The following is a 22,079-nucleotide window of genomic DNA, read 5'->3' on the forward strand; positions in this document are numbered from 1 at the left end:
CCAGAACTATTTGGGGGATTTTGCTTTTACAGAGATTTTTTGCTTAAAGTAGATTGATGTAACAATTAGCTTTGAAATCGGATAAAAACATGCTGATTACAGTAAACTTCCCGATAAAAAGATGGAAAATCATAAATATTTTCTCCTAAAACGACCTCATCTGGACCGTAAATCTGGCTATAGAAAAAGTATGGGATAGAATTTTGAATTTTAAATTTGCGCTTAATTGACTGCAAGTAAATTGTAAAAGCTTGCTTTACGTATTTAACGGTAAGACATAATTGGCGCAGTTACTATGGTGACTAGGCCTATCAAGTATTCCGTGAATCGTGTGCGTCTATACGTTCTAAGTAGCACCACCTTTTAATCGGGACATAACTTTATTAGACTAGTTTCAGAAGACCAGCCATCCTAAAAAAAAAATGTGGGGAAAGGTGTAACTTACGTCCTATGTACTTACTGTGCTTCCGTAATTGTACATCTTGCTTATCTGTGTGCCTGGTAATGGTGGTCTTAATGATGACTGTTAAAATTATATCAGAGGTTATTCAGAAGATGATTTTACTTACAATACTACACCTTTTTTTCTAAGGCTTATTTTGAAAATAGGTGCACACGTTAATTTTTAATTAGTTATACTGTATCGTTTACTTTAGATTATTTCAACTGAAAATTAAGAAAAAGACCGTTTTGAAGTTCGGTTCTACTCAGGAAAGAAGCAGTTACCCATACGTTCTATGCTGGCGCCCCCTACCGTTGGACATTATCGGTGCTTAAAAAAGTTACATTTTTTCTGCGTGCACCTGGATTTTAACAATTTTTCCTGGAAACGTGAAAAACATGCATCAAGGCCGGGGTTCAGCTTTTCAACAGTTTCGTGTTTATATTCCATGTCCGTTTGTTTTCTTTTTAATGGTCCCACTGTCATTGCACTGCTGAGCAAAGATGAATCTTGATCACTCGCTGGTTTAATGAAAAAAAAAAACAACTGATCTATTTTCTATTACTGCGTCACATTTTTGTCCAAAGAACTTTTATGGGGTTAATTATTATTATATGTAATTACCAAGGCACTCATACAGCCAAAAAAAAACATTAATTTTATAATAACGATTTATGAGAATTAATATAGCACATGTTATGAAACCTTCTTGATTTGGTAAATATATTCGTCGATTATCTATTTTTGTGTAAACTTTTACGAAAGATATTTTTCGTTTATCACAATCTTTCTGAAGCCGTAGAGTGCTGGTTGCATAAATAACATGCGCAAACTACGAGCGTTCCGCAGCATTTCAAACAAACTGCAACCCTTTCGCGAAATAGGTGACGCGAAAATTTTTTAATCTATGGAATTACTGGGGTGAATAGAAAACAAAGTTAAACATGGCAAATACGGAACTTGTATGGTAATAATATAATGTATTTCAGTTAAAATCTGGAGATTCTGAAAGGTTACAACAGAAGGCTTTTTGCTATTAGAGCTATATAACATTTCATAATAAGCTGCACTTAGTTAAAGATCGTAGACGTATCACAGAGTTTAAAGTCTACAAAATTCGTCACAAAAATGAAGCTCAGGTTAAAAGGGTTGCGACTATTACCGCTCAAATTGTGCTTGCGGGGTTGGATTGTTGAGGAAAATTGTTTGCCATACAGTTTCAGGTATCGCGCTCAGTCAGTATGGTCTAAAACTGTGCGGTCTTATGTTACTAGAATTAGTTTGATTAATTTGACACTATGGCATGCAATGGTAAACTTTAAAAATAAATACAAAACGTGCCCATTGCAGTATGCGAGATTATTATCCACCGATTACGGAAAAATGATCTTTTTCCTGGCCTATAGCACCGCGGATTGCGATTTAACAGCTTTATAAGTTTTGAACCCGGCACGGCGTCGAGTTCCACAGAACAAGATCATTGACGTCACTAATCCCAAAAGCTGCGAGGAAAAATAATAATAAGCTTCACATCCGGAATCTGTATATACCTGATCCAGAATTTTTATATACCTGGATGAAAGCAATAAAGAATCCAATTATGCCCACTAGATAAAGACGCTCCTTGAACCAAATTTGGACTTTCTGATAGCAACCGGAGGGAAACCACATCGAGACTTCTTCTAACTGGCCACAATCTTTGAAAAATATTGTCGTCATTGCAAGAGTTGGTAAATTAGTATTTTACTAACATACCATCCATGTACTGAAATGACGGGATGCAGCAAGAATGGGGCACACGTGAATATCCAGGCCAAGCAGAAATATTGAACCAGTCCTCATAGTGATGAACACCACAGCAACTGAGCTGAACAGAAAAAAATAAGTTGTTACATAAAATATGTAATATCAGGGAAAAATAGATTTAATTTTAATTTACCTGATGCTGAACATGATCCCAAGCTAGAGTGATTCCAGCATAATGTTCAGTTGTATTATACTGTGTCTGAATACCAGTAAGCAGTTCTTGTTGAAGTGATACAGAAAATGTCTCGCTGTACGTGAACCCCAAAATCCCACAAACCAGTTCAGCTCCACATAGCAGAGCTACTAATATGAAGTACTAATTGTGGAAACATAATTCAATGTGAATACAAAAAAACAAAACAAAATGAAAATAAAAAAAAGCTTGAAGTGAACGATCACATTGTTTCATACTGAAATGAGGAGGCAGGAGCTCTTGAACCAGGCTCCAGAACAGCCAAAAAAGGCAGCAACAAATAAAACTGTACCACCCATAAGAACTACAGAATCTAAACTCAGAAGCTCATGTTGAGGTAGAAGTGAAAGATATCCATTGTAAGATATTCGTAGCCAGATGGCAACTCCTATTACTCCACCACCAACTATCTATTTGCAGTTCATGAAATAAAATCAAATGTTAAACAGAAACCTAGGATAACTAAAAATATAATATAAAATTTTTTCTCCATCTACATAATGGGGATTGACCAATTTCAAAATCAATGATCTAAACTCCAACAGCACCACATTAGACCAGCTGGCATATAGTTAGATATTTGCTTTACAGATAGAATAAACCTATTTTGTAACTACATGAATACAGTTTCAAAGTACCCAAATTAATCCATTTAAAAGGCCAAAAATTGTCCTAACACACGCAAAACACATTCTCCGAGATTTCTTCATCTTTGTTTGACAACAAGGATTTGTTTTCGGATAACTGAGGCACCAGAGGAGAACTGTCTGCTATCTCCGCCCACAACACGCATCTTTTTCTGTGTTGCTTTCTACCAAGGCTCGGCACCGATTGCCTGAGACCAGGCTTAGTTCCGGAAGAAACTGGCGTTTAGCTGAAATACCTCCCTCCCGCCTCACCCAGAAAAAAAATAATTTATGAATGCATTTTACGTGTTTCATGCCAGTACCTTTCGGCAGAGACGGGTCTCAGGTAATAGGGCCGAAGCCCAACTTTCTCCTGCACTTTGGCAGTTTTTAGAGTCAACGGCCAGTTTATTTGTATGCGATTTTGCAGTGATGATTTGTATACGATACGCACCTATGATTTCTTTTTTTTTATCCTTTTGTGAATTCGTTTTTTTAAGCAGCACAATTGAGTTTGAATTTTCATGTAATTTTACAATTCAAAGGCGATGATCGAAAAATTGACTCAACATTTCGACATGGTTTTTTTAACGGGAAAGTGTTTCCATTCGGTACGTACCTTTCTCAGCTAATACGATGCTAGAATTTCATTTGAACTTCCTATAGGCTCATTATTCATTATTTTGATAAGCTACCGTTCGGATACATGATGATAAACAAATAACTTATGGATTGCTCAAAAGTACCCACCTCAAAGAGAAACAATTATGGAGCCATAATTATGGTGTTTCGTTTTTTTTTCTTTCTCTCTCCTCTCAACCGATGTAAGGTTTCATCAAAATGGCTCATAAATACTGAATACCGCTCTTACATTGAAACTTCTTGGTAAACGCGATCGTCCATCTATGTAAGTTTTCCAAATGACGGATAATACACCAATATAAAAAGAAATCTGTGGTTTTAAAGATGCGACCTATATCAACAGAATAATCAAATGATGCAGATGAAAAACACGGAGAACAAAAGCTGTATAGGAATAACCAGCGTAGCTTTTTAACCAGTAGACCAGATGAACTCTTCCAGGCGTTCTGAGATCGGCAACTGGCGATTCAGGGTTTCAATGCTATCCATAGCAGTTGCTAGTGCCAAATGACACCGTGTCAAAGAATGTGATACCTCGTGGATTCGGGCTAGTTTTTCAGCATATTTGGCGTACAGTTTTTGCCTTTCTGTTAGAGCCATCATTATTGCTGCTAGTTGGGCTTCAATATCTTTTGAACTTTGGGTTAGCTGATTCTGGTCAGAAGCCACTAGATCTGCATTTTGTTTCATGAGTCCTTCAAGAAGTCCCACAATACTTTGCAAAGCTCCACTATCAAGGCGATCAACAATGTCTGGTTCCCTGGGGTGAGTTGTAGACAATGAACTCCGAATGATTGGCAAAAACAAAGGTATTCTCTAAAAATAAAATCGTAAAAGATAATCAACTTGAGATGAAAACAATTAGGAAAATCATTTTGCTATTACTCCTAAATTAAGAATTTCAGAGTCTTCTTCGCCATCATCAAGCATCGATTTTTGGGAGACAACCACTATGTTTCTTCCTTTTAATGGATGTGCAGGAGCATATGAAACTCCATAATTTTTAGCACTTCTCGTACTTGGTTTTCCTTGATGTTTGGGAGATTCTACACACAATGAAAGGTGGTAAAAATCATTTGTTACATAATAAAAAATATATCCCAAAATGAAGTTCATCCAACACAACTTTAAAAGTATTTCAACTGGTTCTTGATAATATTTTAAATAATAAAGGATAGTGATGCAAAGGCACACCAATGGAACTTAAGTATTTTATCTATGTGAATGATTCTATATGAGCTGCAATATAACACTTAGTTCTCAATAAAAGAAATGATGCTGCCTCTGTACCTCCAATCGGCCTGTTGACGGTATATGAAACATAAGGAACATCAACATCCGAAGAACACAGACTTGGATGTGGAGAAGAGCGGTCATTCTCATCAGAAGTTTGCGCCGTATCCTGTCGTGCTTTATTGTGAGGATTGGTGGTCGAGCTTCTCGGCACTCCTGACGACTGACTAGGAGCACTTTGCTCAATACCCATTTCGGGAAAGCAAGAATTAAAATTCGGGATGTAATCAGGAGAATGCTGTAAAGCAGCCCAAACGACAATAACTACGTGCGTACAGACGAATTTGGGTGGAACTGCGAAAAAGGGATGCGGAACATGGTAGTGACACCGTGCTCTCTGTAAAATGTGGGATTTTTCGTGTATTAAAGATATTCGTCGTCACACCGAAGGGACCTTGAATTCATTCACGATGTCAATGTATCTTTTGCTGCCAGTCTCGAGCCAAAACTCTCATTTTGCAAACAAAGCCCACTCAAGTTACCTGTCGGAATTAAACTTCGACATTTTCTGTTGTTTAATGCCTCTGATGCAAAATGCAAGAAGGACAATCTTAATGTCCGATGGATTTCTACAGAAGGAAGGCGAAGGAACACTTTTGCCAACGTTAAGGCGCAGCAATGGCGGCTTGAGAAATAGAAGAAAATCATTGCTGAAGGAATTTTGCTCTGTAATTAAATCGTACATGAGCTGGATTGGCATAAAGAGTAAAGTATATTATTTACCGAAGGAATTTGAGCCAAGACGTATGTAAGTTCTAGACATTTTAATGAAATCATTATTTTCCTAAAGATGTAATATATCGATCCGTAGTAATAGCCATCTCAGCGTCCCCCAAGTGTCTGTCAAAAAAATTTTGTTTAACAGTTATTTGGCTTTATTTGCAAAATTTTAACTAAACAAAACAACACGGGCTGTGCGAAACAGTAGGACAAATTTTGCAGGGCAGTTGTGGCCGAGTGGTTAAGGCGACTGACTAGAAATCAGTTTCCATCTTGGAGCGTAGGTTCGAATCCTACCAACTGCGAACTTTTTTAATTCTCTTTATTTGTAAAAATCGAAGAATTCACATCATGTTTTGAAAACTGTACGATAGTAGTAACAGGAATCTAGCGTTCTTCTTCGGCTTCTCTATTAAGAACGCGCCAGATACCTCTTTGCGAGTCACCGGATCAGTCAGAATATCTACGTGAACGATTTTTCTATTTACACCCTCTTTCGTCCTAACGGGGGAGTTGTTAATGATTGATTGGCAGTTTTCCGTGAATATCCGACACCGAAAGCTTTTCGTTACTTATTTATTATTTGTTCTAGGAAACCTGCAACTGCAAAGACGAATGCAGACGGAGAAGCCAGATGCACCTTCGGAATTGACATTTAACAAATGGAAGAGAACGCAATTTTCTCTTCGCCTAAGCGCCTATTGCACATCTGTATTGTTTGGAGACGATACTAATGACGAGTTAGATGTAGTTTACATTAACTAAAAATGGTATGTTTAATGTCTATAGGCTACTTTCAAACAAAGTTTAGTCTACTAATGTTTGGTTGCTTGTCTTTGATAGAACGAAATCCGACCATTCACGGGATATAAGTGATTGAATGTTATCGAAAAAAAAAATGAATTATCGCGTGAATCCCCAACTGATAGCCTCATTTTGTTTTGGCCTGTGAAAAGTGAATGCTGTCAACTGCAAGCTTTACGTTAACAAGCACTGACAATATGCAAGTATTCAACTGTATCACAAAGGTATGAGTTTTTTTTTCCATTCGTTTAAACTCCTAATATGAGAACTTAATGATTACTGTTTTGTTATTACAAGCTTTATATTTTATGTTTTTTGGGGGTCATTACCTGTTGAATTGCGATCGACCATGGCACCAGCAAAGGCCTGAATTCACCAATTACTTTGACCGACAATGAAGGATTCAGCCGTTTAACGAGAGACATGCACCCGTCTGATATGGCACGTGACTCTTGCCCAGAAGATTATTCTCCTTGCACTTGCGTAGCAAACGGACCATCCGCCCTATACGTGACCTGTACAAACGCCTCGATCGAAGAAATCCAAGATGTATTTTACCGCACACGAACCGTAGACCTTTACAGAGTTGAATTGTTCCTCACAAGATCAATGTCGGGTACAACTCATTTGCCAGCCGATTTATTGCAAGACAAACGCGCCCAGGAAATTTTAATGTTTTGCCCAGTTGATGCTGAACCCAAGCTCGGTCTTACTTTTGATCCTGCGGCTTTTGAATTTAGTCGGTTCAACACGAATTACTTTGCCCTCGACGGGTGCGATCTTGCATCTCAAACGGACATGCTCTTTTTGAATGATTTTTCTATTCTCGACACGCTGATCCTGTATCGTGTTGATAACATCGGATCCGTCTCAACTCTGCCGACTTTTACTTTGCCAGCTCTGAAGATATTCGCCATTATGAATTGCACTGGTCTGCAAAATGTCACTTTCCCGGATTTGACCCCTGCTACACTAGAACAACTCGTTGTGCAGCGGAGCCATTTAGATGATTCGACAGTGAATGATATTTTGGTATCTGTGGGCAGTTCGTCTTCCGCCAGCTCGTTATGGGCTATCAGCTTAGAAGCCAACGCGTTGACCAAACTGCCAAGGATCGCCGCCTTCTCAAAATTAGTTTATTACGACGTAAGCTCCAATGTCATCCCTTACATTAGCCAATCGAGTTTGGTCTTCAGCGATCCCGTGTTCAGTCTTGATTTAAGTAATAACTCCATTACTGCAATCGAAGGTGGTGCTTTCCTAGATACATAAATCAATTATTATTTGCATTTGTGCTGTATGAAAAAAAGCAATTTTCTCCATAGGTGAACTCGCGGAAACATCTTGGGTCATGCTGGAATATAATCAATTGACGGAATTTAGAGAAGACGTTTTCCTACCAATGTTGCAACAAATGAACGGGACAAGCGGAGAACTCCGCGTTACGGGAAGTAATTCAAAGAACTAATCTTTTAGATCATCAAAGCCTTTTTTATGCTAAAGAACCACTATAACTTTGTCTTTTAGATCCGTTTGACTGCGGCTGCAGTTTAGCTTGGCTGATTCGTGACAATCCAACTCTCATCACCTACGTCAAAGGTGGAGTTTGTGGTGGCTTTTTTAGTTCGAGGACCTCAACCCAGAGTCTTACGTCAACTGCTAGAAATTGATATTTGTCGTGCCACCCGCAAATGGTATAACATCGCTTTGGCTGCCGTTTGTTTGACGTGAGTTGAACGCAATAGAATTCCACACTTTCATCCTTACCTTCCGAAGGTTACGCTTGCACTGATAGGAACCGTTCGGGAAGTATTGAAATAATTAAAAATTAAGTATAGCACCATGCGATTTTCCCATACTATTTTTTAGAACAGAACGGAATTTGGAATATGAATGACCCCTATTTCTATGTAAGACTTGATTCTATTTGATGATATCTGATTTAAGTGAATAACTAGAGCACACATAATTTTTGTTTAATTTTTTTTTATTGAGCAGAATCAATTCACAAGCTAATGCCACCAGACGTCCATTCTTGTTTCTATTTCAGTAAAAATCCAAATTAACCCCGTTCCTACCAACTACCCGCCGTCTTCCAAAGACAAAACAACCTCTGCAACGGCTCTCTCCACTTTTAAACGAAACGACACGAGTCACCAAAACTGCACGTTGTGCAGTTTGATACTCGCCCAGTCGCCTCGATGTGTCCCTTATAACGGTCAAAATGTAGGGCGTCGCGAAGACGGTGGCGATAAAACACAAGGTTATACCGCTTCATCTTCACACCCCTAAACATTTTTACTGATCACAGAGAACACTAGTTGAAGAGTGAACATTGCTTTGGGTGTCTTGCTTTTTCGGACCGCGGGTAATAGTCTGAACAGAGTACATTTGATTTTACTTCTGAAAATTGAAACAAGAATTTAGCCAGGATAGCATAGCCAAGAACAAAACAAAATCATTTAGTGAAACAAAAAAAATGGTGTTTGTTAGACTGCTGGTTCTTTACGTTTGCGAAAGACAAATTTCTTTGCCCATCGTTTTAATTTAGAGCCCTTTTTCTTCTTGATGGTGTCGTCGGTCTTTGGCAAATCCGTGCTACTGATCGGGTCAACGTTTTTTACCTCATCAGCGACGGCGCTTGCCTCCGGTACGACCTCCTCCACTGAGTTGATATCTGTGTCGTTTTGTGCGAGGTCCGTACCGCCCATCGTATCAGTTTCTTTTGCTTCAGTGACGCCACTTGCCTCAGCTACGACCTCGTTGGATACGGTGGTATCAGCCTTCGTTTGCGCACTGCCCAACTCGTCAAGTTTCTTTACTTCAACGACGCTTGTTTCTGCTACAACTTCCTTCAATGTGATGGGCTCTTCAGGAAGCACTGTCACCTGCTCTTCTGCCAAATGTACTGGCTCTTGAGCGGCCTTCAGAGCATCGTTCCGTCGTGCAGCGAGACGAGTTTGCTTCCACATTTTCCAATACAGCTGATTTTCAATCGTCCTGAAAGCTTTTTGCGACTCCTTTCGCGCCTGACGTAATCCATCCATCGACAAGAATAATTTCTTGATTTCAGTATCAACTTCTTGTATCTGTGTTTGTAACTCAATAACTTCGGCAGACGATTGCTGGCTTACATCAACGTCCGATGAAGATGATGGGCGTAGAGCAGAACATTCCAGGAGTGGTTGGTCTTGTGCACAACGTATTGCTGTTGTTGGGGTAGAAATTGTGGCCGCTTCACAGCTATCCAGCACCAACCTCTCGCTTTCTGCGCGCAACGTTTCAAGGAATTCCTTGCGGAAATCGAAAACGTCCTGTTCTTTCTCTGCGACTTTTTCACGCAAACTCGCAAGTTCCTTATTGGCTGACTCGAGCTCAGTTTTAACCAGACCATTGCTTTCCAGCAAGCTCTGATAGTCAGTCTGTAGCCGACCGAGTTTCTTCTTGAGGTCTTCGTTACTTTCACTGAGTTTCAGTTCGCTTATTCGCCAATCGGATTTGCGTTTTCGGACAGAGTCGTTCAGCCTCTTCATGTCCATCTTCATTGCGATATTTTCTCTGTCTATTTGGCCAATAAGCTTTTCGAGATCTGCAATTTTATAAATTAAGTAATCTTTTTCACTTAGTTGTTCGTCTACGATCTGGTTGGCAAAGTCAAGATCAGACTTAAGTGTGGCGATGGTTGACAGGTGTTTTTCAACCAACGCTTCCCCGTCCTCTGCAGATTTCTCGATAGCTTTATAGGCATCCATGATCTTACGATTTTCGGCAGACAAAGAATCTAGTTTTGCCATCAAAAGTTCTTTGTCTTCCATCAATTTTGACTCGTTTTGCAACTGAGTCTCCATGATTTCACGTTGTTTCTCTTGTTCAGATGCACTAGTCCGCAATGAAATTACCTCTTGTTTGAGTCGCTCGTTTTCATCCGTCATTTCTTCCAGGTTTGTCAAGATGGAACTTAATTGTTGAAACTTTTGCTCAAATTGGCAAATTTCATGACGCATTGCCTGGTGTTCTTGTTCCAGGGTTTCAACGTAGTCTTCAATTCCATTCTTGGTTGCTGGGGAATGATGGAGTTGGCGGCTTTCTGGATTTTCACATGAAGGAGGACAGTCAGGATCGAGTGAATCGGGTTGCATTGCTGGTTGAGAGGCCACGGCTATCTCCTGGCTAGAGCTAGGTGACGCTCCTTCTGGTGATTGGGCCGTTGTGGCAACTGATCCCGGTCCGGTTTCTGGTGACTGGTCTGGGTAAAAGTAGTTGATCACGTAAAAGATCAATCCGTGCAACACCCATAAAAGAAATCCGAGAATTACCACGATTGTTTCGCACATTTTCGGTTTCGTAGTTATGAACTGTGTATCGGCAAACGAATTAATTTCGATAGAGAAACGCCCTGCAGGAACCCTTCTTATATGCTTTCGGAAAAGTTTCGATGAACTCACGATTCACGACAGGTCTTGTTTTTGCCAAATAATTAATATCTGTATGATTTCTAACAAATAATGAGTGTTGTAATATTTTGTAGATATTTTTACAATCATGGTTCTTAATAACTTATGCATGCATCTAACTTAATATTTTAACTGCTGAACTAATTCTGAAAATTATTCTGGGGAGAGTTTGTGTCGGTTAAGGTCTCTGGAAAAATTTAATCGTGGCAAACTCCATAGATGGCGTTTGCGCAGGTTAGCTGGAATAAATAAATAAATTTAGTATAAAAATTAATTTAATATAAAAAATTAAATCGAGAGTTTTCGATGTATTTTTTATTATCAGTGGTGGATGTAGGCCAGTTGCTGAATTACAAATCACTCTTGAATTCTTTCACTGAAATCATTATCGCAAACGTTTACTGCGCTTGAACTGGTACGCGAATCTTCAAACTCTCAACTATCGTGTTAAAATCAATCAATAATCCGGCCTATGACAGGTCTCTGCCAGTGATACACGAGTTTTTTTTTCTATCCTAGTACTTATCAACAAGCGGAATATATTTTAGTTGCTGACCATTATGCACGACATGGATAAAGTCTTTATCTATGATACACGACATCGATTTCAAACTGCAATCGTTTTCATATGGCAACAGTGTGGCACAAAAGCGCGGCAAATCACCCGCCAAAGGCTGTTGGCTCCTCAGTGTTCATTGAGCAGTCTTTCAAGCTGACAGTCGAAATACGGATCGTGTAGCTTGAATTGGAATTTAAACTATAGCTTAAGGAAATTCAATATTTTTCTGTTTCTTTTTAAATTTACCGGTAAAACATTGTCATGTCGCCTGCTGCGCAGAATCAAATAAATTTTCCTTGCCGAAAATTAAGCGTACGTCGAAAGATGGATTTTGACCATGATCTCGCCAGTCCTACAAAATCGCCTCGTAAAGGTAAGTCCTTTTAAAAGACTTGATTGAATTATTCAACAATTGTTATCGTTTTTTAATTATATACTTTTTTCTGCAGAAACAAGTGATATAGTTACTGAGACTGAGCAGTCAGTGAGGTTGACTCGATCTTCATCGAGGAGAGCTCAGACACCAATCCCCTCCATACCTCATGCTGTTCGCTCAAGTCCAAGAAAAGTCCATAGAAATCTCTTTAAAAATACTGATGATTCTTCTCCTGCAAAAGGAGCACCATTGAATTTGATGACCAAAATATACAGTCCTAAAAAAACTGCTGTGAGAGGAAATGAAGAAAATCATGAAGGAGGTGCCATTGAAAAAAAGTCATCTAAATCTACTATGTTGAGTTCTCCAGTTAAACTAAAACTGCATCACCCAAATGGTATGCCTCCTTAACTTTACCAAGTCTTTCAGTTGTATAACTTTTCTTTGTTTGAACTCTATAGTTACAAGCTTTGCTAAGGCACGCCAAGCTCTTCATACTACAACTCCAAGCACAATTTTTTGCAGAGATAAGGAGCTGGCCGTAATTGAGAATTTTATGAGGCCACTTATCGATGAAAGAAAACCAGGCAGCATGTACATATCAGGAAGGCCAGGAACTGGCAAAACTGCATGTGTAACACACATCTTGTCCAACACAATTGTGAGCACACTGGCAATTTGAATTTAAAAACACTTGCTAGCATTTGTTCTAATTTTTATCTCCTTTGGCACACAGTTCTCAGGAAAGTTCAAGTCAATTTTTGTCAACTGCATGTTACTTCAGACCCCTGCCTCTATATTCCAACACATTGCCCAGCAGCTGGATCCAAAATGGAATGCTTCTGCCAAAGAAGCGTTACCATTTCTGGAAGACAGACTCACAGACACGGGACCTATGATGTAAGAAAAAAATTCAACTCTTTCGCAAAAGCTCAGATAAAATAATATTTTTCATTTCCTCTCATCTGCAGTGTTCTCGTTTTGGATGAAATTGACCAAATGTCAACCAGAGATCAATCAGTCTTATATTCAATCTTTGAACTGCCGGCATTGAAAAACTCCCGTCTGATTTTAATAGGCTTAGCTAATGCTTTGGACCTTACTGACCGTGCCTTGGTTCGACTGCAAAGCCGAGTAAATTTCAAGCCCGTTCTTCTCAATTTCTCGCCTTACTCGAAACAAGACATTGCAACCATTTTAAGCCAGCGAATCCAGGAAGCTGTCACCGAGGATGTTGGCAATGTGATAGCTCCTTCGGCTCTCCAGTATTTGGGGGGTAAAATATCCTCCACCTCCGGTGACCTCCGCAAAGCCATCGATATCTGCAGGCGAGCTGTCGAGTTGGCTGAAACGACTGCAAAAAAGCAACTGGTGTTGGCGCCGTCAAATACTGAATCTCAAAACGGCGGATCTGTTCCGGCTAACAAATGCGTGAACATTCCTCTTCTTTGTAAGATGATGGCTTCAGTTGAAAGTAGTGCCTTCTGCTCTGCCAACAGCGATGACATGGACGATACTCCTCTGCAACAGAAGCTTATTATTGTGACGCTTCTCGTGCTAGTCAAATTGGGAAAATCGAAGCAAGTGACACTGGGAAAACTTCATCAGTCATACAGCAAAGTCTGTTCCAAATACGGTGTGACAGCCATAGACTTTGACGAATTCGCGCACACCTGTTCTTTGGTCGAGAGCCGAGGCATAGTGACGTTGAAAAAAAAGGGTAATACTCGTCTTGCCCCTATATGTCTACGACTTGACGAGCGTGAAGTAGAGTCTACACTTAAGGACAAAACTCTTTTATCTTCAATCCTGGCACAGGGATCTTTATTTGTTTAAAATGCAATTTGTGAATTTACATAACTCTGCCTATGTCTGCCTAATCTGACGACTGTTCGATTACGTAACAGAAAACTACGCTTTTATCTTAAATACAATTCTTCGATTTTATGCATATGAATCAACGGTCAATTCAAATTTGATATTCCATCTTGATTCACAAGAGTGTTTAGACATACTTTCCGGCCACTTGGACATTTCAGTTGAAAGCTACTCAGAGGTGCAGCAATAGACTGAAGCAGGATGTGTAGAGTAGGACTCATCACTTGAAATCCAGATTTGGTATGAGAACAGCCAAATGCCAAATAGCTCTTGACAAAAAAAGACCTTTGCAATTTGGGAGCCAAGCGAATTTTAAAGTATAACCATTGCTTTGCTTAAAATATTGTATGCAGCAATGGCCTAATGGTTATTAGTTTTTGTCGTTGTTTGCTAAATCTTTTAAATTTACATGCATTGATTCAGACTGCAGAAGCCAAACAAAGACAACAGTCAATCAATAGCTTAAATGACATCAGCTCTCGACTACGAGAGGTGGAAGTATAAGAATGTTTTAGCTTATAATTAAGATTAATTTTACCCAAGGCCTATAACATCAACATCCTTTTCAAGAATCGCCAGTAATTTCAAGTGCCATTTTATTTTTTTGGGAAAACCTCATACAAAGAAGGTTATAATGAACAGCTTCTACGAAAGATGTCAAACGGAAATGGACTCAAGGTCACAATAGGAGGCAAACCGCCGCTGGTTAGGCTGACTTCGCGTGATGGCGCTTTGGAAGACTAGATGGATTGGGTATATGTGCAGCTTTTCAGTCCACGGGCACTGATTAAAACAGGTGGCCATAGCATGTGGGCCGCCGTGCAGAAGCAAAGAGTGGATCGACGGCCAACTGTAATGTACAGTTTGGCGGGTAGTAAGTGGGTCTACGAGCAGAGAGGGGGTTGATGGACAGCGGCTGTGCGGGATGGGCAACTACAGTGGGCATTTTGGCGGGCAGTGAGTGGGCCGAGGACAAAGGGAAATAGGGGATCAACGAGAAACTACGGATGACATTGAGAGGGTTCTCAGGCAGAGATTGCAAAGGGGGTAGACGGGTAGTGGCGAAGCGTGGGTAAGATTGCGGCGGGAACTCTCAAAAAGCTGTCCAAAACTTTGTACTTTTAGACGATCTAAAAACAGTGTGACAGAAAGCAGTTCCTCTCAGTTTTTAGGTTTAGATTGTTTTACTCATTCGATAGAAGATTTATAATCCAGCAACAGATTTTCAGTTATTTTTTCGCGATGTATATTTTTTTTCCATTCTTAAAGTTTGCTCCTCGTATTTGGCAGAATACACAATGTCTTTCGGTCAATTGTATGTCTCGAAACAAGTAAAAAAAAAAAAATAAACATCCCAACAATTAATATCACTGACAATTTAAGAAAAAAAAACGATAGAAAATGGCGCACAAACATAATACGATAGTTGTATAAAAAAATAATTGGCAAATTGAAGAAACGAGCATGTCATTCATTCAGGGTTTTAAACAGATTCAAAAATGTCATTATGGTTCGACGATATCAAAATCCCAACGAACGAGAAAGGTTAGTTGAGATAAAAAAGTGACATTAAAGGTCGAGGCAATTCACATCAGCTTTGAAAAATCAACGATAGATGGACAATGCAAAAACCCAGAGTAATCGATAAATAAATAGTACATGACCATTGCAGTTGTTGATCGCTTAGAGGAAAGAACACGTGAGAGAGACGCTGAAATTCATCACGTAGCCTGCTTAACGGACGTTTGTCTCCATAACTATCACGTCAAGTAATTAGAATGTCAACAAGCCTCTTGGCCTCAGTTGATTTGTTGATTGTTGGCAATTAGCATCAGCTAATCACTGGGTAAACGAATAAAAATATGGCTGATCGTGGAAATCTTTTCGGCCGTCCACGTGGTTGATTATACCCCCATCAAGCAAACCTTGTCCATACTTCTCTGCCTGGCTGCGGTCACGTGCCAAACCCATCAAAAGTAGCCAATCCACCATTTCATTGCCACAAAATACGTCTCTGTATTCCTTGAGTTGCCACCTGTTTTAAATCAGTAATTATGGTTAACATTCATAACAAAGAAGACCGACTTAAATTTTACTTGCGATCGCAGACTAAATCTCGGATGCATTTGTCCATGTAGAACATCATGAACTGTTCGCAAGTGTGATCGACGGCCTGTTCGTTTCTTTTGTTCTCATCATCGGCTGCTGTTAACGACAACAAACTGGCGACTGTCTTCAGTTGGCTGCGTCGTTTCAATCTATGGATGCCACCAATTTTGAAACACAATTTTCATACAGAATGCTAAACAAACTCACCCTGACCAAACGGGAGCAAAGAGACGACGAGGTTCCAAACCGAAAATAACGAAAACAAATATGCCTTGACCGAAATTAAGCGTCTCGTCTAAAAAGAGTAACATGACGTAGATGCCCGTCATCTCTTCCATAACAAGGGTCCAAACGCAGACAGCAATGCCCTTTTGTTAATCAAAAATCGTTGTTTTAAACGTAAACCAATGGAAAATCAAAGAACGATTACGTACGACAAACATGGAAGTGCCAAGAGCCAAAAGAAGGCCAACGTGTCTCGTGATGTGAAATTCATCATCACGATCACGGACAATGCCAGATTCTTCCGGCTCCGTCAGCCGCATTCCAGCCACCATCGCCTGTGAGTTTCTGCCCAACGACGCAAGGGATCCCTTACGACTCTGAAGTTCATCGGCCGGCAAATCCATCCCATAACCGGGTGCATCATCACACGGACTAAATAAACTACGGTAACAGTAATGCACATGAAATTATTGTTTTAATAATTGTGAATATTTTTAAAGGTTTACCTTTCAACCATCAAAGCTGCGGATTTGTTGTATTCGTTAAAAGAAGGATTGCCGGTGGAAAAAGATTCTTGAACTAGCAGGGCACCTTTGCTGATTGGAAGATGATGAAAACTGTTTGAGTCGATGGACGTGGTGCTGGTACGAGTGCTGCTTCTAGGTGTGTACTGATACGCGTCGAAAAGAAGTTCGCTTGGCTTCGACAACGAAGTCGATGATGAGCACGTGGACATTCTGCTGCTGACGCTAGACGCCACTCTAGTTATGGATGGTTGTTTGCTTAACCGCTGCTGCCATACCAAGCAAATGACAGTGACTGTCATCCGTAAGTAAATTGCTATAAACAATTTGTCATCCGATAACGTAATGCCAAATATTACCTAAAAAACTGACGATCAGGACAGTTGAGGCTACCAAAGCCTGTAGTTTGCCAAACTGGAAATTGGGGTTGTCACCCTCAAGACGGTTGTGAGTGGCGAATGCGCAAAGGCAAGAAGACAGCACCACAGGTATTCTGTTAGAAACGTTGTTAATTGGTTTTCTAAATTGATTTATGCGTTCAACATACCCCCATCCGACAACCAGAAGAAAGGGACGACATCTATTGAGGACGAAGCTTAATTTCTTCATGCGCAGAAGAAGTAGGGTAACGGCTAACAAAGCAGACCAAATCCTCGAACTGAAAACGCCGATGGCGAACGTCATGAATTGCAAGTGCTTCTTCCAAGGTTCGTCACGGCCCAAAGTGTACCATAAAATAACACCAAGGCAGGCCATGCTTTGAGTGATTGTAAGGCATAAAGTGATGAAATGAGGTGCCTTTTTCCATTTTTTACTGGCCAAGAAGATCACTTGCATAAACAGCTAAACATCATTAAAATGAATTTTATATTAATTTTTTCTTGTGTCTATGTTAGATGGATTTCGTGGAGCAGACATACCGTGCAAACGAGTCCGATTATTGCGATACGTATTAAAAACGAATCGAGTAAGCTGATGTAATCTGCAGGATTGGCTGATGAGAGTGAAATCATTTTCGACGAGACGACGCTAATTGGAAGCGAGAAGAAAGTCCCGGCTACCATAGCCGCAGCAATCTGTTTCCGGTAATAGATTAAAATAACAATTGATGGATAAAGAGGGGAAATGTGTTTTTTTTTTTTTTTTTCCATAGATGTGTACCATATCAACAGCTACGTTGTATTGCATTGCGTAAAATAGAATTCCGGGAGCTGAAGGGAATGTGCCCAGGAGAAATCCCAAATTACTCAACTCGAGTGATGCATTGCCATTTATCCCCGGATCTAAATGAAGAGTCACTTCACGTGTTACGATAGGCATAACTAGACTGTTAATTGGGATATATCATTAAATGACCTTGGTTTAATTATTTAAAGAAAATTGTTGAAATGGATACCATTTGACACCAATAAGAATGCCGGGTACGACGAATTTGGCACCACCAGAACCTTGTGTTTTGTCAACCTTCATTTATTGCGATTGAATGGCAATAAAAATGGAACGAAAACAAGAAATTAGAAGAAAACAAGCGCTTGGATTTGTTACTAAATTTTGGTTGATGTTTACCATTCGCAAGCCAAGGGCGAAGAGCGCAGTAGCACTAAACGCCGAGCTGAGCACCTATTTATAGTCAACTGGGTTAGAAAAACTCCGAATTGTAAGTCGCATTTTGCTAAATTGATTACCCCACACAGGTTTTTTAGAATGGCAGGTATTTGGTGATCACAGAGAAAGTTGACAGCGATACCCATGACGGTCATTGCAACAATCGGAGTAAACAACATATTTTTCCAGACAGTCAAGAATATCTGGCGTCATTGGAATTTTTGAAACAAGGTTATCAATTTGTAAACATCGGGCAAATTTTTTTTTTTTTTTGGATACCTTGCAGCCATTGGCATGACTTCGCCTTTGATTGGAGCTGGATAGCGATGCAGTGGAAGATGTGCTAACTTTACGGCTGAGCTGACTGTCGCTTCCGGTGGAATCATCCGCCTGTTGAATTGGAAGCATTTTCTGTGAAAGACGTCTGCTCTCTCTCAGCCTTTCGCCCACTTCCATGCAGAGAAAACCCAAAGGATTGAGCAATACTAGCGAAATGGGCGCCATCACGTACTATGATTTTGGGTCAAACCAAAATTTGAATATTATTCAAGAACGAATTATTTCTTAAATTGTTTTTAATTTTACCAGATATTTGGCATATTCTGGATGACTATTTCCGTAAACGGCCGCCACTGTAATAAGAAAAATAACCCATTAGCGTGACGTCATCCGATGATGTGGTTAACAACGCAAAGCGCATGTTTTCAAAAGGAAACGTAGAAATGAACAAATTGTTCTTCCCTATGCGGAAGATTGCATAAAACCGGATTGCAAGAGTTGTATAACAGTGACATCTGTATGATTGTCGCAACCACTTTCCAAGCATATTGTTATACACAGAGAAAGTGCCTTGTAAGAAGATGGGACTAAAAGTATTCAAGCAAGAGAACGGAGCAAGAAGAAAAAAACAGAGGGAAAATGTTGCGAGTCTATCGAAGTGAAAGCGCGGAAACGAAAACTGGTTCATTCGTCCGTATGATGACGTCACCATTTAAGTGTCTCAATCGAATCTAATGGCATTTAAATTTCATCGCCGTCTTCCATCAGGAAATGTACAAGCAAGTAGTGATGGAATGCAAACTAACCGATCGGATATCCCAGAGCGAAATCATTGCTCTGCGTGCAGAATATGGCAAAGAGCCCAGCTTTGGAGAAATTCATCGGTTTGGTCAGCAGGAGCGTGAATATTACGACAGCAACAAACACGGCAGCTTTGCTGATCAGTATGGCCATCAGAAACATCCAATTAACTCGGCTATTTGAAATGGATTATTTAAATCTATGTATCTATTTCACAGTGAATGGTGCGTGAAACAATGTACCTGAAATCCAGCTCGGCCAGAGCCGTGAAAATGATACAAGGCAAAGCAAAATTACCGACAAAGGTATTCAAACCTTTAGATTCCACCTGGCCGATTATACCCCACCTACCACTCAAGTACCTGTACATATTTAAAAAGAATTTTCTTTTTTTTAAACCAAGGTCTCTTGATATGTCCATACATAACCATAACTGGATTTCGATTGAAAAAAAAAAATATTATAGAATGACATACCCAAGGACGATGACAACAAATGTCTGAAGTAGTACAGGATATAAATTTTCGAATTGTAGTCCACCGACATCCACGATGATATTCATTTGTTCGTCGACCTGCTGGCTCAAGTTGGCCATTGTGTTTGCCCACTCAATTGGTCTCTGGATTTCTCAGGGTAAGTGACTTCAGCCTTGCGTGTTCTCGATGGATTGCTAATGGAATTTTTTTTCTGCAGGAATCGATCAATGCGAAATCTCGATCACCTACGCGCATACGTTCACCGTAGAGAGTAGGTCACGGTCAAGAGACGACAAACTGTTTTTGGCGATTTCATGCTTTTTAGAGACTAACCGCGTTTAAATGATGTCGTCGGCTGTGCTTGGACGGAAGGTTTTGGTTTGCTCCCGATTTCACGTTCTAATGCGGACGATGCGCCGTAAGCGGAAAGGCTATAGAGGTACACTCGTAACGAAGCGTGTTATGGGTCTTGAAGAAAATTGCACTAATTGACAACGACGTGCGGTTTTGTGGCAACCATGCAACAGCGTAATTTGCAGGGGAAATCCCGGTACGACCTAACTCTAAAAAGAACAATGAAAAACAAAGGAGCAAACGCACGGTTATATAACATTACATTGTTGCAGAACAATCTCTATATTATTTCAAACATCTTTTTATGAACGCCTCAAGAACGAAGCTATAACCTTGGATGGGCGTGAGATTCAGAAACGCACAAGTACTTCGCCAAAAAAAGCTTCAAATAATCTGGAAAAATCGGGTTCTGTACTAGCATGTATGCAAATCAACGCGGAAGAATTGTCTATTTCTCTTTGCACCCACGCCCACATTTTTAACAAATGTGCAATCGTGTTTGTCACGGAAATCGAGTGTTATTACTATCAGGTAATTGTCCTTCGGTACACTTAAAATTCTTTTAGATTAAAATTAATATGGATGAACCGTCAAGGATTACCGTTACTTCCAATCATCAAAGCTCCATACCTCAAAATTAGGAAAGACACAGCAACGTACTGGACATTTAAGTCAATTGCGCTTAATGTCATCCTTGACTTCATCATATATTCGGTATAGTTGGAATCATCCTTATTCAAATTTGTTTATTCAATTTCATAACTTACCGTAAACGATTTCAAGATGGGGCAATTAAACACCTAAATTCACTGATGAAACTACTTCGCGTGGAACTTTTATATATTGGGCCGGCCTCTAATGGAACCGGTGAAGGGAGAGGTGTGATCTCACGGAAGGTTTGTTGTCGACTGCGTTCCGTCAACCGCTCGAAAGCCAACCTAATTGTGTTCTCTTTGGCTCTTCAGGAGAAAATGATTGTGGCAAAGTGAGCATGACGACAAACACCGTTGGGGACGTACGCCCTACGGAATCAAATGGATATTTCACTTGGCCATCGACGATTTCCAAGGCTTTAAAACAGATCCGGTTCGTGGTATAGTTTTCGATGTTTTTCTCCTTAATCGTTTCACCTTCTAATATGTCGTTATTTAATTCTATTTTTCGAAAGGCTCCAACGGTCAACTCCAACTTCATCTACCGGCCATAATTTGATGAAACTGAGTAGTGAAAACGCTAGTGAAAATGCATTAGACTATGTCCGTCTGGAGTGGGATGGCATTAACATCCAGCCACACGTTATTAGAGAGAAATGAAAGTTTTTGCGTATACTCGTCGCGGCTGTAAGTTTTCCAATTCGCTTCCGCCCAGTCTAGTTTCTTTACACTGACACAGTCCAGGTGTTTTTTTTTTTATTGGCAGATGTGCAATAAGGAAACAGCATAATGATGGTGATATTTCAACACATCATTGTAGAAAGGAAGCCATTTCTAAATTTGTGACGGGTGAAATTGCTTTAACCAAGTCAAATAGAAAACAATCGATCCTTCCTTACGGATACAGCAGCTTTCGATGTTCGCGTGGGATATGCTTTTACTGTTTCTCCAGCGGTTAGTAAGTATCTAGTGTAGAAACGGTAGAATTAGAATTTAAAGTTAGTTTACGTTTGTAACGATCTATGTTTGAAGATGATTGTACTATTTTGAATAGTTACGAAAGGTACACACGCAAAAAAAGGTGAATACCGGAATTTCCGTTCGTATCTCAAGATTCTTTTTTTGTGTGTGTTGTGGATGGCGCTGAAAGGATTTGTATATGATAACCGAATATCCTCAACCTAGTTTTCTTGCAACTGATATGTTAAAAACGTTTTTTTTATGGTTCCTCCATGACCTAAATTCGTTTCCAGGAGGTGT

At 39.9% G+C, this 22,079-nt stretch overlaps 6 protein-coding genes, 1 long non-coding RNA gene and 1 other non-coding gene across 8 annotated transcripts; 4 read left to right on the forward strand and 4 right to left on the reverse strand.

The window, feature by feature from the left end:
- Window positions 1–1,402: 1,402 nt before the first annotated feature.
- On the reverse strand, window positions 1,403–3,244 carry LOC130702914 (tetraspanin-9-like). Its single transcript, XM_057524534.2, has 6 exons — window positions 3,080–3,244; window positions 2,660–2,851; window positions 2,382–2,564; window positions 2,198–2,309; window positions 2,015–2,139; window positions 1,403–1,944 (listed from the first exon to the last, which is right to left on the reverse strand). Exons 1-6 carry the CDS (start codon window positions 3,149–3,151, stop codon window positions 1,843–1,845), a joined length of 786 nt encoding a protein of 261 aa, XP_057380517.1. The 5' UTR covers window positions 3,152–3,244; the 3' UTR covers window positions 1,403–1,842.
- A 489-nt stretch (window positions 3,245–3,733) lies between these two features.
- On the reverse strand, window positions 3,734–5,288 carry LOC130702956 (BLOC-1-related complex subunit 5-like). The gene is made up of 3 exons (XM_057524584.2): window positions 5,000–5,288; window positions 4,595–4,755; window positions 3,734–4,525 (listed from the first exon to the last, which is right to left on the reverse strand). Exons 1-3 carry the CDS (start codon window positions 5,193–5,195, stop codon window positions 4,121–4,123), a joined length of 762 nt encoding a protein of 253 aa, XP_057380567.1. The 5' UTR covers window positions 5,196–5,288; the 3' UTR covers window positions 3,734–4,120.
- Window positions 5,289–5,945: 657 nt separating this feature from the next.
- On the forward strand, window positions 5,946–6,027 carry Trnas-aga (transfer RNA serine (anticodon AGA)). Its single transcript has one exon. It is a non-coding gene; the product is annotated as a tRNA-Ser (tRNA).
- Window positions 6,028–6,573: 546 nt separating this feature from the next.
- Window positions 6,574–8,421, forward strand: LOC130702954 (uncharacterized). Its single transcript, XM_059495200.1, has 3 exons — window positions 6,574–6,750; window positions 6,824–7,977; window positions 8,054–8,421. Exon 2 carries the CDS (start codon window positions 6,950–6,952, stop codon window positions 7,796–7,798), a length of 849 nt encoding a protein of 282 aa, XP_059351183.1. The 5' UTR covers window positions 6,574–6,750; window positions 6,824–6,949; the 3' UTR covers window positions 7,799–7,977; window positions 8,054–8,421.
- A 594-nt stretch (window positions 8,422–9,015) lies between these two features.
- LOC130703086 (GRIP and coiled-coil domain-containing protein 2-like) lies at window positions 9,016–10,860 on the reverse strand. Its single transcript, XM_057524704.1, has one exon. The coding sequence runs from the start codon at window positions 10,858–10,860 to the stop codon at window positions 9,016–9,018; it is 1,845 nt and encodes a 614-aa protein (XP_057380687.1).
- Window positions 10,861–11,670: 810 nt separating this feature from the next.
- Window positions 11,671–13,862, forward strand: LOC130702773 (cell division control protein 6 homolog). The gene is made up of 5 exons (XM_057524386.2): window positions 11,671–11,912; window positions 11,989–12,312; window positions 12,377–12,576; window positions 12,652–12,815; window positions 12,887–13,862. The coding sequence occupies exons 1-5, from the start codon at window positions 11,801–11,803 to the stop codon at window positions 13,749–13,751; spliced, it is 1,665 nt and encodes a 554-aa protein (XP_057380369.1). The 5' UTR covers window positions 11,671–11,800; the 3' UTR covers window positions 13,752–13,862.
- Window positions 13,863–15,070: 1,208 nt separating this feature from the next.
- LOC130702793 (integral membrane protein GPR155-like) lies at window positions 15,071–21,067 on the reverse strand. Its single transcript, XM_057524412.2, has 19 exons — window positions 20,934–21,067; window positions 20,146–20,375; window positions 19,813–20,057; window positions 19,579–19,698; window positions 19,342–19,511; window positions 18,842–18,888; window positions 18,536–18,766; window positions 18,337–18,459; window positions 18,218–18,271; window positions 18,048–18,115; window positions 17,813–17,978; window positions 17,572–17,727; window positions 17,199–17,494; window positions 17,011–17,144; window positions 16,634–16,946; window positions 16,337–16,568; window positions 16,110–16,270; window positions 15,890–16,051; window positions 15,071–15,828 (listed from the first exon to the last, which is right to left on the reverse strand). Exons 3-19 carry the CDS (start codon window positions 19,929–19,931, stop codon window positions 15,633–15,635), a joined length of 2,748 nt encoding a protein of 915 aa, XP_057380395.1. The 5' UTR covers window positions 19,932–20,057; window positions 20,146–20,375; window positions 20,934–21,067; the 3' UTR covers window positions 15,071–15,632.
- On the forward strand, window positions 20,949–21,487 carry LOC130702798 (uncharacterized). The gene is made up of 3 exons (XR_009004431.2): window positions 20,949–21,062; window positions 21,132–21,252; window positions 21,335–21,487. It is a non-coding gene; the product is annotated as an uncharacterized LOC130702798 (long non-coding RNA).
- Window positions 21,488–22,079: the final 592 nt, after the last annotated feature.

This window comes from Daphnia carinata, chromosome 5, assembly GCF_022539665.2.
Source record: "Daphnia carinata strain CSIRO-1 chromosome 5, CSIRO_AGI_Dcar_HiC_V3, whole genome shotgun sequence".
Taxonomy (NCBI): Eukaryota; Metazoa; Arthropoda; class Branchiopoda; order Diplostraca; family Daphniidae; genus Daphnia; species Daphnia carinata.

Excerpts from the sequence above, each read along its gene's own strand:
- LOC130702914 (XM_057524534.2), bottom strand. The coding sequence starts at position 3,151 with ATGAAGAAATCTCGGAGAATGTGTTTTGCGTGTGTTAGGACAATTTTT. Across the intron at positions 2,852-3,079 it reads TTTTAAATGGATTAATTTGG|ATAGTTGGTGGTGGAGTAAT; the intron begins GTACTTTGAAAC and ends AACTGCAAATAG. Across the intron at positions 1,945-2,014 it reads TCTTTATTGCTTTCATCCAG|CTTTTGGGATTAGTGACGTC; the intron begins GTATATAAAAAT and ends TTTTCCTCGCAG.
- LOC130702956 (XM_057524584.2), bottom strand. The coding sequence starts at position 5,195 with ATGGGTATTGAGCAAAGTGCTCCTAGTCAGTCGTCAGGAGTGCCGAGA. Across the intron at positions 4,756-4,999 it reads CGTCAACAGGCCGATTGGAG|AATCTCCCAAACATCAAGGA; the intron begins GTACAGAGGCAG and ends CATTGTGTGTAG. Across the intron at positions 4,526-4,594 it reads CTGAAATTCTTAATTTAGGA|AGAATACCTTTGTTTTTGCC; the intron begins GTAATAGCAAAA and ends TTTTATTTTTAG.
- LOC130702954 (XM_059495200.1), top strand. The coding sequence starts at position 6,950 with ATGCACCCGTCTGATATGGCACGTGACTCTTGCCCAGAAGATTATTCT.
- LOC130703086 (XM_057524704.1), bottom strand. The coding sequence starts at position 10,860 with ATGTGCGAAACAATCGTGGTAATTCTCGGATTTCTTTTATGGGTGTTG.
- LOC130702773 (XM_057524386.2), top strand. The coding sequence starts at position 11,801 with ATGTCGCCTGCTGCGCAGAATCAAATAAATTTTCCTTGCCGAAAATTA. Across the intron at positions 11,913-11,988 it reads TACAAAATCGCCTCGTAAAG|AAACAAGTGATATAGTTACT; the intron begins GTAAGTCCTTTT and ends TTTTTTCTGCAG. Across the intron at positions 12,577-12,651 it reads ACATCTTGTCCAACACAATT|TTCTCAGGAAAGTTCAAGTC; the intron begins GTGAGCACACTG and ends TTTGGCACACAG.
- LOC130702793 (XM_057524412.2), bottom strand. The coding sequence starts at position 19,931 with ATGGCCAACTTGAGCCAGCAGGTCGACGAACAAATGAATATCATCGTG. Across the intron at positions 18,889-19,341 it reads CGCTCTGGGATATCCGATCG|TGGCGGCCGTTTACGGAAAT; the intron begins GTTAGTTTGCAT and ends TTCTTATTACAG. Across the intron at positions 17,979-18,047 it reads ATTCTTATTGGTGTCAAATG|TCTAGTTATGCCTATCGTAA; the intron begins GTATCCATTTCA and ends CCCAATTAACAG.